The sequence below is a fragment of the Austrofundulus limnaeus genome, unplaced genomic scaffold, assembly GCF_001266775.1.
Source record: "Austrofundulus limnaeus strain Quisiro unplaced genomic scaffold, Austrofundulus_limnaeus-1.0 Scaffold92, whole genome shotgun sequence".
Taxonomy (NCBI): Eukaryota; Metazoa; Chordata; class Actinopteri; order Cyprinodontiformes; family Rivulidae; genus Austrofundulus; species Austrofundulus limnaeus.
In genome coordinates this window covers 1,498,244-1,511,174 of record NW_013952494.1, presented here as the reverse complement: position 1 = coordinate 1,511,174, position 12,931 = coordinate 1,498,244, and the positions used below count along the sequence as shown (strand labels likewise).

The 12,931-nt window shown below is 38.8% G+C and overlaps 1 protein-coding gene across 1 annotated transcript in view; it reads left to right on the top strand.

The window, feature by feature from the left end:
- The window catches only part of abhd17b (abhydrolase domain containing 17B, depalmitoylase), a 15,029-nt gene extending 5,458 nt beyond the window's left edge, over positions 1-9,571 (top strand). The window contains exons 3-4 of the mRNA XM_014012559.1: positions 6,840-7,019; positions 7,333-9,571. Of these exons, the coding sequence (XP_013868013.1) occupies positions 6,840-7,019; positions 7,333-7,552 (400 nt within the window). The 3' untranslated portion in view covers positions 7,553-9,571. The remainder of the gene's footprint in view (positions 1-6,839; positions 7,020-7,332) is intronic.
- The last annotated feature ends 3,360 nt before the right edge of the window (positions 9,572-12,931 follow it).

Genomic DNA, 12,931 nt, shown 5'->3' with positions numbered 1-12,931 from the left:
GTCTGTGGGAGGAAGCCGGAGTACCCGGAGAGAACCCACGCATGCAAAGGCAGTTCTATTTATTTAATCCTTTTTTTAAACTAATTAACTTTTCAACAATTGTATTTTTTTAGGTGTACATGTTTGTGAAAGTTATCCATTTAAACAAGAAAACACTGAGTGAAAAAGACAGAAATTACGTCACACACAAGTACTACAAAAACTGGTTTTGTAAATTCCTACTCATCCTTAAGCCTGAAAATGAGCGTCACATTTTACAATAAATTTGAATAGTTTGCTTCGCTTCACTCTCTTCCCTCAGATAAACACGTAAGCTGTATTTATCAGTATGTTTGACCTCATGTTGCTCACTTCCTTCCAGCCTAATGTAGGATGTCTGCTTTTTGTCTTTACCCCATCGTCATCTCCTTCTTTTGTGTTTGGTGACCCCGTAGACATAATGCTTCATGTCTTTGGGGATTGTTAATGAGGGGAGTCTCACAAATATTGCACATGAAGAGCAAACTCAATTTGTTGAATGACCAATATTTTTAGATGATAAATAGTTAATTGGTATCAAATCTGATAGTTGTTGAACAGTTTAACTCGTTTTTCAGACCAGATTTAAAAACAAACATGTTTTGGCTGATTTATTAAGATTTTTGGTATATCTTTTATTTTTACTGACATCAGCGGACAGATGAAAATTGAAAATATTTTCAGTATAAAGAGGCAGAAAAAGAACACTACTTGTTTCTTGGAAACGATCAGGCAAACATTCACACACAACCGGCTCTAAAGGAGGAGCCTTATATATGACTCTGAGTTTTAAAGCTTCTTCTGAGATGAACACTGACCTTTTCGGGGTCTGGTGTCCTTTGGTGAACCAAAACTAATCCAGAGTCATTCTGAGGTCAGATTTAAATTATGAAGGAAGGTTAGGTAAAAAGGAAGAGTCTAAAAGGTCAAATAAAGATCAAGCACAGGGCTTGTGTTAGGCTGGACTAAATTAAGGGCTGTTCTTAAAAAATGCTTTTGTTTATGGAAATGAGAAATTTAATCCAATAGTCTTTTTTTTTTTCTTAGTGATGTGAGGCCAGATTCAGAGAATGGATGACTGAGTCAGTGCAAACATAGGTGTATGTTTTCTCTGGAGTTATTTGAAAGCGTCGGCGTCACAACGAATTGAACAAGCCGACGAAAACTGGACGAGCCACCGACGTCAAAAACTTTATTGGCTACATATGTTTGCGGCGAGTTTTCTCTTCCCCAGAATGAAAACGCTCAACAGCTAATAAAGAGCGTTGCATGAGGAAGCAGGCGGGTTCAACAGGAAACGTCATCAAAACCTGTCTGGCATTGTGAAGAAGAACCTGCTTTTCTGGTGGTCACGCTTTGTGCTCACATTCTGCTGCTTTGGTGTCGACACCCTTCTTTATTTGTTTTTATTTATCAAAGCCTTCGTGTCATGTGCTGCTACTTTAAGAAATGAACGTGTATGCTGTCATTTATTATCCATGTACTTGTTGAGACATCTATTCCTCCTATGTATACAGTTGTAACAATTCAGAAATTAGCCTTGAATCTGTAATGAATTATTCCCAAACAATGGCCCTTTGCCACACAAAACACCAAAAATAAAAGCAATGTGAAAAAGCATCTGTGTTTTAAGACTTATTAAAAATGTGGGTTTTGTATTTTACTAACCACTTTAAGCTCCAAAGCCTGGGTTTTGTCTTTAGAGTATTTGGAGATGTACAGTACAATAAACAGCCTCTCTATTATTTTACCACTGCCAGTCTTGTTTGCAATAATGAAATGGTTTGCGTGCGGTATGTAGTTTGTGCCAGAAGAGAAGTAACAAATTGTAGGTGATGTCAGCTGAATTACCTCTAAGCTAACATTTTAAGTTCCGTACTTGAAGCTTTGCATACAATAACCATTGGTTTTCCAAGAAAATCATCTTTAAGATTAGAGAACAAAAAAAAGTCATTGATGGTCAAGAAAAAGTCTAAACATAGTTTGTAGTCTCATGATTAGTATTTGCAACAAACGGAGTTCCCTCTGGCTTAAAGATGAGCAGTATAAATTCAGCAGACACATGCATTTTCCTTTCAGTACCAAACACAAGCATTAAAGAACAAGTCATATGATGCTGATGCTCAGTATTCGTGGCAGATATAAAGCATATCTGTTTTTAGGTAAAATTTGTGGCTGGGATATCTCCGTCACTGACACCCATCGCTTTTGGCTTCAATGCTAACTCTGTATTGTTCTTTCTGTCCATGATGGATCTGTTGCCTCACTCGTATCTTGTAAATTGAGTTAAGTCTCTTTTTGACAGGAGTAATCCGTGTTAAGTCGTAGTAGCCAGAGTGTAGTGTGCTCTGTGTTTGGAGAAGCAGAAACGATTACTCATGCCCAGGCTAATAGCCACTTTGTGCAGGAGCACCTGAAGAGCAAGTTTTGTAATCTGAAACAACCTGAACGTTTTTATAGCCTTTCTATTAGTAGGATTTTGTTTTACTTTTTCCTAACTGGAAAAAGCCTGTGCTGCTGCAGGTTACTTGTATTTACACGAGTAACTGTAAGTCAGTAATTTACCAGTTCTCTACAGAAGTGAACAATTTAGATCTGTTGTGCTTCTGCCTTTACGTTATCTTCAATGCTTCATGTAAATGAGCCCTGTCCATAATGTAGTTCACCTTTCTGACTCGGCTGTTTGTACCTCGCTATTTGAGGTTTGTGCCAGATTTCTAATTCACTACAGGATGGAAAGCGGGTACAACCCAGCCGTTTGACCCCACTGAACAAGAATCAGCTGGATCATGGCTATAACATCAAAGCTCTCTCTGCGTGGCCTCACATTAGTCGGCTGCCTGCATCTCTCGTGAGTCGCTCTCATCTTGGATCAGAAGCTACAGACGAGCTCTCATGTCTTTCACACTCTGCTCAGTTTAGTTGTAGTGCTTTATTTGTCTTAAGCACTAGACAAATTTGAACTTCTGCTTTTTTTTCTCCCCGCTTTTTTTCTTTTTCGGTCACGCAGCCGTCTTTATTGTGCGAGCAGTGACACATTGGTGCAGGCTGCTTTCACTTTGTTCAGCGCTCGTGACAGAAACAACCTGCTGTCACGTTGCTGAACATTTAAATCATCACTGCAATGCTGTGAACAAACACACATACACCCCTCTCTCTCCTCCTCCTCATGTAATTTATCAGCCATAAATGAGACACTCCCTTCACCTGAGCAGGGAGTGTGTGTGTGATGAGACACTCATTGTGTGAGTCAGCAGGTTTCCACACTTGCAGGCTCTCCTTTTAATCACACAAAGGATATTACACATGATACAGGAATGTACTGTATAGACTTTATTGTAACACTTGACAAGAAGAAAAATATTTTACAACAGTGTTTTTTTTTTGTTTTTACATTTTTATTTTTTATCATATATAACATAATGAAGAAGGATGGAGCTATAGTCATTTTGGTCAAACATTGTGCACAAGCTCCTACAATTTTGCAAGGTCTCACCAGCTGCATCAGTCACGACTGAATTACGCTCAGGTACTACTACACCTAGTTTAAGCTCAGTATCTGTTAATGGACATTATAAACATTTTTGTGTCTCCTAATCTCGGTCGGCTGTGGTAACAATTTTAAATAGGGCTAACTACAAAAATTAATCGGTTGTAGATGGACATGCAAGGATTACTTTCTAAAAGTTTCATTAAAACCTGTCGAAGGGTTCATGAGCGATTTTTGCTAATACAATTTTGACAATAATGAGTGGTTAAGTTTTAAAAACAAATCTTGCATGATTAAATGATTAATGAGAAAACTCTACCATACTAAAAATGAGATCACCATCTGCAAAAACAGCTGATTTATAATCATTTAAATTCAAATTATTTTTTTCTTCTTTTGAAATGGGGATAACTAGACACAACACAGCTCTGTTTTAGTCTGGTGACCTACTGGGAAACTATTCTTCCTGTTCAAGAGACAGTTCTTTAGTTGTCTAGCTTCAAAACCATCTGTCGTGTGTGTGTGTGTGTGTGTGTGTGTGTGTGTGTGTGTGTGTGTGTGTGTGTGTGTGTGTGTGTGTGTGTGTGTGTGTGTGTGTGTGTTTCCAATATAAATGCCACTGTATCGTTTTCTTTTCTCTCTGAGGTGGGGGCGGGCCAGCAGTCAGTCCCACCAGTATTGAGCAGTTGTGTAGCAGCTGAGTTGCAGTGAGCTTTCAGACTGGGACCTTCCCACATTGTGACCAATAAAACAAACAGGGGAATTCACTTCCTGGTCAGTCACCCTTTATTGNCCCCCCCCCCCGTCAAAATGCAATCCATCTTCTCAGACGCTGAACGGTGAGGAGAAACAGTCAAACTTGAATATGCTGCTCGACATCGTGCCGCCTCTGTTTGTCTTGCATATAAAATTGGTCACAGCTGAGCTGGTAGACGAAGCTCAAACACTCATTTGGGTGGAGTATCACTCACCTGACCAGGTGAGGAACAGGAAATACAGTTTGGTGCTTGGTAACAATGCTTGCTTGACAATTTCTTGCATCTTTATTTCTGCATTGAAGCGGAAGCAGCCACTCAGAGCGTAGACACTGCTCGTCGACGAGAACAAACCTCTCGAAGGGAAGATTACAGTTTTAGGACAGACATGAAAAGGTTCTGAGCTTTACGCTTCGTCGAGCATTTCACTGAAGGCTCCCCCTGCTGTTGTACAGATGGTGTTTTGATCTGTTAAAAAATGGCTGCACAAATGTTCAGGTCTCTGAAAATGCCTGTTGGTCATAAGGAATTAGGAGGTGGGCAGTCAGGAGGGTGAACAGAGGAATCAGGGAGAATGTGATGCAGGAAAAATCCGTGTCAGGAGAACTGGTGAAGGTTTGGGGGAGGACTGTAACCAGGGAGGATGAGTGACTATGGCCTGCAGAGATCTATTGAAGCTCCAACACAGTGGAGTAAATTATAGACTAAACACAAGAACATCTGCAACTCTGCTCGGCAACTGTCCTCCTCGTGTGGCCAATAATACAAGATAGCAGGGCGCTTCAAGTCACAAGTTCAGTCCTTGTAATATTCATTCTGTCTGTGTGTTGTCGTCCAGTGAAATGCCCCTGATTCTCTGCTCCTGATAATGACATTAGCTGTAAACTGCCTGGAACATCCCTGCTTTCTTTATGGCTCTCTTTCCACTCTGACTTATGGTTTCATTTTACACTCTATTGATACTGAGCAAACTTTGCATTGTTGGGACACCCATGGGGACTTTGTCTTTGGATTGGCTTGGCTTGAATTAAGGAGTGTGATATGGGATGAATGTTGACTGTGTTCATTCAAACAGATAAACCTGAAGACTGCACAGATAAAACGGCTCATAATGATAAATAAAGAGCTGCACTGGCAACAAAACACAGATCTTTTTCCTGTTGAGGTTACCAGGTCCACACCTATTGGCAAGAGGCTCCTTTACGAAGTTCGACTCCTATGGATTTAAATCTTTCTTGTATGGTTTTTGTATCTAGAACTTGAATTCTTGCCCAGTCTTTTGTACTCTAGAGACTGTTTTGAGGGACTAAAGTTTAAAATTTCCGAAGTGGCTGCCATCTTTTGAGCAGACATAAACTAAACTGTATCAAAGTTGATAAAGCTTGCGAATGTTGGAAATGCACTAAAATCATTTGAAGCTTAAAAGCCACAAAGTGCTGCAACAACTTATTACAGTTTCTTTTTAAAATCCATAAGCAGTAAAATAAGTAGCAGTGTCTCATGATGAATACCTGAGACCTCAGCTACCCCTCAGTGTTCATCAGTCTGCAGTCCCTCTTTCCTGTGCTGTGCCAGTTTTTTCAACACTGTTTATACGACATACGGACAGTAAAACAGTTTTCTTTATTCCTGCTGAGATGCGTCTATAAGTCAGAAAAACAAGTGTACATTTTCATGTTTTGTTTCAAGTTTTTGTTGCTCCGCTTAAAGTGTTTTTCTTTTTGTAGCAGCAAACCTACATTAAAATAGGTTGTTCCCTTTTTTAAAACATGCGTATGGTAATCTATCACACCAGTTTCAAGTGTTGCCAGACTCAAGTGTTCATGTATTTATCACTGTGTATTATAGGTTTTATAGCCTGTAATGTTAAGCCTGTAATGTTGGAGTTTGCGTCTTTAATAACAGAGGGGAGCAGGCATTTTGTCAAGCTGTTTTTAACCGTTTGTTTTGCACAGCTCAGCCATGCGGCAGTAGAGACAGTGTTGCAGTGTTCTCCAAGTAGGTTTCAGGTCGTCAGCTGACTGCTTGCTACAGTGAGCCACGTTGGCTATAATCAGCTGAGGAATGTCTTCTTTTCCTTTTTGCCTCTTTCTTTTATCCCTCGCCCTGAAGCCTGTGTTGTCTGCTTCGCCCTGTTTTTCCTCATTTTTCTCCTCGCTCCATCATGAGACCACAATGATGAGCCCTCTCTAAAATCAGCCTGGCTTTGACTTGTTTAAATGTTTAAACAGCTCTTCTTGATGTTTCTCCTCATCCTAACGCATCCATTTTATTTACCTGATTTTTCCTTTCCGGGTTGCAGGATCAAAAGCTTATAAATATGAATTTACTTATTAATGAGTAAAAATAAATTTTGAACAAATAACTAGTCTGGTGTATTCTAGTCTGTGAGTTGAGATAAACTGTTTGTTTTATATTCTTCTTGTCAATCAGTTTTTAATAACTGACTAATGGCCTTACTGGAGCCTTGCCAGTGTCAGAGCTTGTTACCTTGTACCATAAATACAATCTTACTGATGGAAATAAGCTCAGTGTTTTCTTTCTTTTTCTTTTTTTTTGTCTGTCCTCTCTCCTAGATACGGCATCCGTCCAGAGAACGTGATTGTGTATGGTCAGAGCATTGGCACAGTGCCCTCTGTGGACCTAGCTTCTCGCTATGAGAGTGCTGCAGTCATCCTGCACTCCCCGCTCACCTCTGGCATGAGAGTGGCTTTCCCTGACACCAAGAAGACCTACTGCTTTGATGCCTTTCCAAAGTGAGTGAACATATGGCATGTGTGGGATGCATGTGACATCCACCTAAAAACACGCCACCTTCTGTTTAGGGTTCAAGACACTCAAAACTGCAGCACACACACTGTCCATCAGGGGAAAAGAGACACACATGAGAACATGTTTTAGTCTGGAAGTGCTTTTCTTTACTGATAAGATTGTCAGCAGCACCATCTAGTGGTGAAGTATTGCTACTTGTCCTTTTCTTGCTTACTCTTAAAATTAAATCTGTCACATTTTAATTTACTGTTTTAATGTCCTTTTTGTTCTCTCTTTTTCATTTTTTAAATCTCAAAGCATTGACAAGATTTCCAAGGTAACTTCACCGGTCCTTGTGATCCACGGTACGGAGGACGAGGTCATTGACTTCTCCCATGGCCTGGCTCTATACGAACGCTGTCAGCGCCCCGTGGAGCCCCTCTGGGTGGAGGGGGCTGGACACAATGATGTGGAGCTCTACGGACAATACCTGGAGAGGCTCAAACAGTTTGTTGCACATGAGCTGGTCAACTTATAGATGTGCTCGAAATAAAATAGAAAAAAAAAAGAGAAAACAAGAAATGGTGTCCATTTTCATAAAACTGATTATGCGGTGGCTGACTTCTCATAATCAAGGTCCTTTCTCCCTGGGCCTCCGGTTTGCCCAGGACCACTCATGCCATTCTTTCCACACCTACAGACCTTGAAGTTTTAATCATTTTCTTTTTTGCTTCCTTTTTTGTTTTGTTTTGTTTTGTTTTAAACCATCTTTAACCTTGCACATTGTATGACTCAGAGTCCACTAACAACATAAAATGTGTTCATGCAATAAGAACAATGTCATGAACACTTTTCATACTTTTTCTTTCTGCCTTTTGAGAAGGACGTGGTCCACAGTTCTTAATGTAGACCCTCCAGTCTTGGAAAATGGCCTTTTCATGAACCACTTACTCTAAACTAACCAAACTCTACTGGACTCTTGAGTTCTTCTTGATATTTGGTTTTCTTTACTTTGGAGTACTGTTTATATTTTTATAAACTACTTTAATATTTGCACATATCATTTGTCACCGAAGAGCTTAAACTGAAATATTACCCAGTTGTGCCAGTTTTGCCAAACGTTAGATATATTACAGACACACGTGCAAATAAAGCAATGTACTGTTACTTAAGCAGCTAGAAACACCTTCAGATTTGTTAGTTGTGTTTGGTCTGCACCTTTCTTTAGTTTTTAAACGATGCTGTTTGACATTAACCTTTTACAGGAAGAAGATGCTCTGTAAACAGCTGATTTAAACTTTGTTAAACTATATATTTCCCCCTTCTATCACTTAAACTCTTGTAACTTCTTAGTCTGATGTGACGTATTGTCGCTTTGAAATGGTTATCAAACTGTTGTTGATGAACACAATAAGTTTGGACCTTTTTGGGGTTATTCACCTGGATGTAGTGACTCCAATGAAGCCCAGTTTTGACTGTAATGTTTATGCGTTTGGATCTTAATACATCAAGTGAAATAATGTGTGTAGTAATATTGACAGATCTACCATATGTAGTTTGATCAGATCTGGGTAACTGTATTTTTTTTTAAAATGATAAAACAGAACTACTTTAAGAGCTGCTGTCCGTAATCTGATTACAACTTAAACCACTAATGCCAATCAGGGAGAGCTGGAAATGTTTCCATCACTGCTGGTGTTGAATCATTTTTCAGTTCAGGAAGTTGTTAAAATATTACATTAATGTATTTTTGAATATTTTTTTTTCTCCAGTGGATTAGAATGAAATGAATTGGTTTGTGACTCAGTTTGTTTTGGGACATTTTGTTTAAGTGACTCGCTCAGCATTAAAGGCCTTCATCAGGGACAGTTTTAACTTTTGTTTTAAATTTAACTTTCCTCTGCATGATCTTTCCAAATCCATTGTTGCATGTTGATTTGCTGTTTTAATGCTGAAAGAGGCTAAATAAAGCACTAGTCACTACTGGTGCCACTTAATACTATGAACAGTGGTTATCCTTTGGCCTATTGCAAACATTGAGTCACTTAAGAAATCTCTTTTTTTTATTTTTTTATTTTTACCACCTGTATAAAACTTAAACCTGCACCCACAAAGAAAAACACCAACATGCCAACTGGTGCTACTGTGAACCTTCAGGCTTGACTTACTGTCCTGCTGGGAGGCAGAAACAGCTTTTTTTTTTTTCAGCCTGATTGAGCTACAGATCAGGATCCTTTCGTCACATTAACACATTTTTTTATTACATTCTTATTTTACTAATAACTTGTGCTTTTTAATTTTTATTGTAACATGCTCAGTAATAATTGTCTTTTTGTATTTTTTTTTCCCACAAGCATCTACCAGCTGGATGTTTTTATTTCCTCAAACTCCATAAGGCTGTCATTCAGATGGCCTTTTGTACTGAACACCTTGGCAGGTGTGATCTGATTACACTTGTATAGCATATTTCAATACAAATAAACTCTGTATTAATGATAATATAGTGATTTTACCATGGATACAAAAAATAAAAATCGTATTTGAGAAAATGCTTCAACTTGTGACTGAAATTAAAATGTTTGTCAAGATGATTAGTTTTATAATAATAATACATTTTATTTATAAAGTGCCTTTCAGGACACCCAAGGACACTACAATAGTAAGAAACAAAAGTAGATACATTGAATGAAAGGGTAGTGTGGGAGAAACAGAAATGAGGAGTACAGAACAGATATAGTTTGAGATAAAATGACCAGTAAATCGGAGTTAACAGTGGTAGGCTAATCTGAAAAGATGTGTCTTTAGGCCAGTCTTAATCAGGGAGAGAGAGGTGGTATTGCGTAATCCATGGGGTAGTAGTTCCAGAGCGGCTGAAAGCTCTGCTCCCCATGGTGCTGAGGTGGGCAGGGGGTACTGAGAGTTGGAGGGAGGAGGCAGATCTAGAGAGCGGGAGGATGTGGAGATGTTTAGGTGGTCAGACAGGTAAGGAGGGAAAAGGTTGTGGAAAGCTTTGAAAGAGAATTTTGAATATGATGCGGGATTTAACTGGGAGCCAGTGGAGTTGCTGTAGGACTGGAGTGATGTGGGCCGAGGATGAGGTTTGAGTGATTACACAGGCAGCTGAGTTCTGAAGCATCTGTAGTTTGTGAAGAGATTTATTGGGGAGGCCAAACAGTAGGGAGTTGCAGTAGTCGATCCTGGATGTTACTAGGCTGTGTACAAGGATGGCAGTGGAGCGGGGGGTGAGTGAAGGATGGAGACAGTTAATGTTGCGAAGATGAAAGTAGGCGGATTGAGTCACGTTGTTAATGTGGGATGTGAAAGAATGTGGTGTCAAGGATGACACCTTGGTTCTTGACCTGAGGCGAGGGGGAAAGAAAGGAGTTAAGCATGAAGAGAAGATGTTGGGATTTCGAAATTGAGTTTTTTGTCCCACCAAGGAGGAGTTCAGTCTTGTTATTGTTTAGTTGGAGGAAATTGTTGGAGAACCAGTTGTTGAGCTCACTGAGGCAGTCAGTAAGGGTGGAGGATGGTAAGGTGGAGTTCGGTTTTGCTGAAATGTAGAGCTGAGTGTTGTCGGCATAAGAGTGGAAATGGACACCAAATTTACGGAAGATGTGGCCAAGTGGAAGCAGATAGATTACGAAAAGTAGAGGCCCGAGTACAGAACCGTGGGGAACACCGGTGGAAATGGGTGAAGACTGGGAGCGGAAGGACTTGAGCTGTATGAACTGAGTACGGTCGTAAAGACAGGATTTAAACCAGTCCAGGGTGGTGTCTGAGATGCCGATAGAGGTTAGTCGGTCGATGAGGATAGGATGAGAGATGGTGTGAAAGGCACCATTTTGCAACCCATTTCCCAAATTTCAAACATTAGCAGTTATTGCATGATCACTTTGTGGGTAAGTTCAGCTGGAGTACTTGGTTTGGTGCTTTCATCAGGACAAATTAAGATAATACCTTACAATATTAATACAAATTAATACAAATTAAAATAATACCTGGAAAATTTGAAGTCAAAGGGTAACATTTGGTGTGATTGTAGCTGAGAGCCACTCACAACACGTAGTCCAAATACCAATCACTGTTAGAAAATTACCTTAAGCTTTGGAATTAACTTTTGGACATGAAAATATGAAAAATGCCTGCAACTCAGCCAGTTTTACAGATAGGCTACTTGGCTGAAGTTTGGTGTGTTCAATTGAGCATTATACGTATGTCTCTGATCCATACTTTGAAAGCAACACAGTGTGTATAAAAACAATTGATCACAACATTTTTAAATATTAGCCTCCTTTGAAACCAATTTAAAAAACAAACAAACAAACAAAAAACTGGAATGCTTTAAAACAATTTATTTTTATACCTCCCTCTTGCCTACAAACATCGAGTGTAATGGACCATTTACTTTTTAAGCCAGCAGGCGGCAGTGTTGTTCAGATTTAAACCCTTCTTCATGAAAATACAACTGGTCACCCCAGAGCTCTCTCTAGGGCTCAGGGCCACCCCAAGAAAACCAATATTTTCTATAAAGCAGTGGTTCCTAATCCTGGTCCTCAAGTACCCCTATCCTGCATGTTTTATTTGTTTCCCTGCTGTTCAGCAGGTCTTCAGAAGATTGTTAATCACTCATTCATTCAAACCAGGTGTGTTAAATCAGGGAAACATCTAAACATGCAGGAAAGGAGTCCTTGAGTACCAGGGTGGAGAATCACTGCTTTAACACATGTTATCTGATTTATTATTTACAAATAAATGGCAAAGAATCAATGGCTTCCAGAGGCAACACTAAAAAACATAAAACTGAGTCAATATTATATTTTGAAAATGTCTCATTAAGCTCAGAGAAGCTCTTGAGGTGTTGGTCAACATTTAAAGCAGTGATTTTTACATGTTTCCCTGATTTAACACACCTGGTTTGAATGAATGAGTGATTAACAATCTTCTAAAGACCTGCTGAATAGCAGGGAAACAAGTAAAACATGCTGGATAGGGGTCCTTGAGGACCAGGATTGGGAACCACTGCTATAAAGCATGCTACAGATACTATCAGTTGGAAGCAGAATCAGATTTTTGCACAAATTACCCTGCTCAATCAGCTTCAATATATGTTTTAATGTACTGAGCAGTTCTTTGAGTTTACTATTTCATCAACAGCTTACAGGAGGTGATGTTTTAGCATAACATTGCCATTCAGCCAAAAAATATAAGAAATAAAAAGCAAGAAATATCAGAGTTGTAACGTAACTAAGTACAAATACTTTGTTACTGTACTTACGTAGAATTTTTGGGTATCTGTACTTTACTTGAGTAATTATTTTTCAGCCTACTTTTTACTTTTACTCATTGCATTTTTACACAATTATCTGTACTTTCTACTCACTACATTTTTTAAAAAGGTAAGAAGTAGAAAGTTGTTACTCCTATTTTATTCCAAGTTGTTATTACTTAAAAAAAAATACTATCCTGATAAATTGTGTCTCCTGGATAGAGTGAATTTAATTGTGGTTGTATTAGAAGTATAATTATATATCATTCTGACACACAAATGATATGTACACATTGTACACAACATCACAGCTGCACGCCGTTAGAAAAAATATATTTTTGGAGAAGTCACCTCCCAATAAATGTCATTTTGGAAAATCTAACTGCTCACTTTTACTCAGTACTTTTACTTTTAATACTTAAGTAGATTTTGTGTCAGAAATTTACTTTTGATACTTAAGTACAAAAAAATCAGATACTTTAAGACTTTTACTCAAGTAATATTTTTATAGAAGACTTTAACTTTTACCAAAGTATTTTTATGATAAGATACTTGCACTTTTACTCAAGTGTCACTTTGAGGTACTTTATACAACACTGCTAACAGTTAGTCACTCTGGCATGCTTGAGCACAAAGTAATGTGCTGTC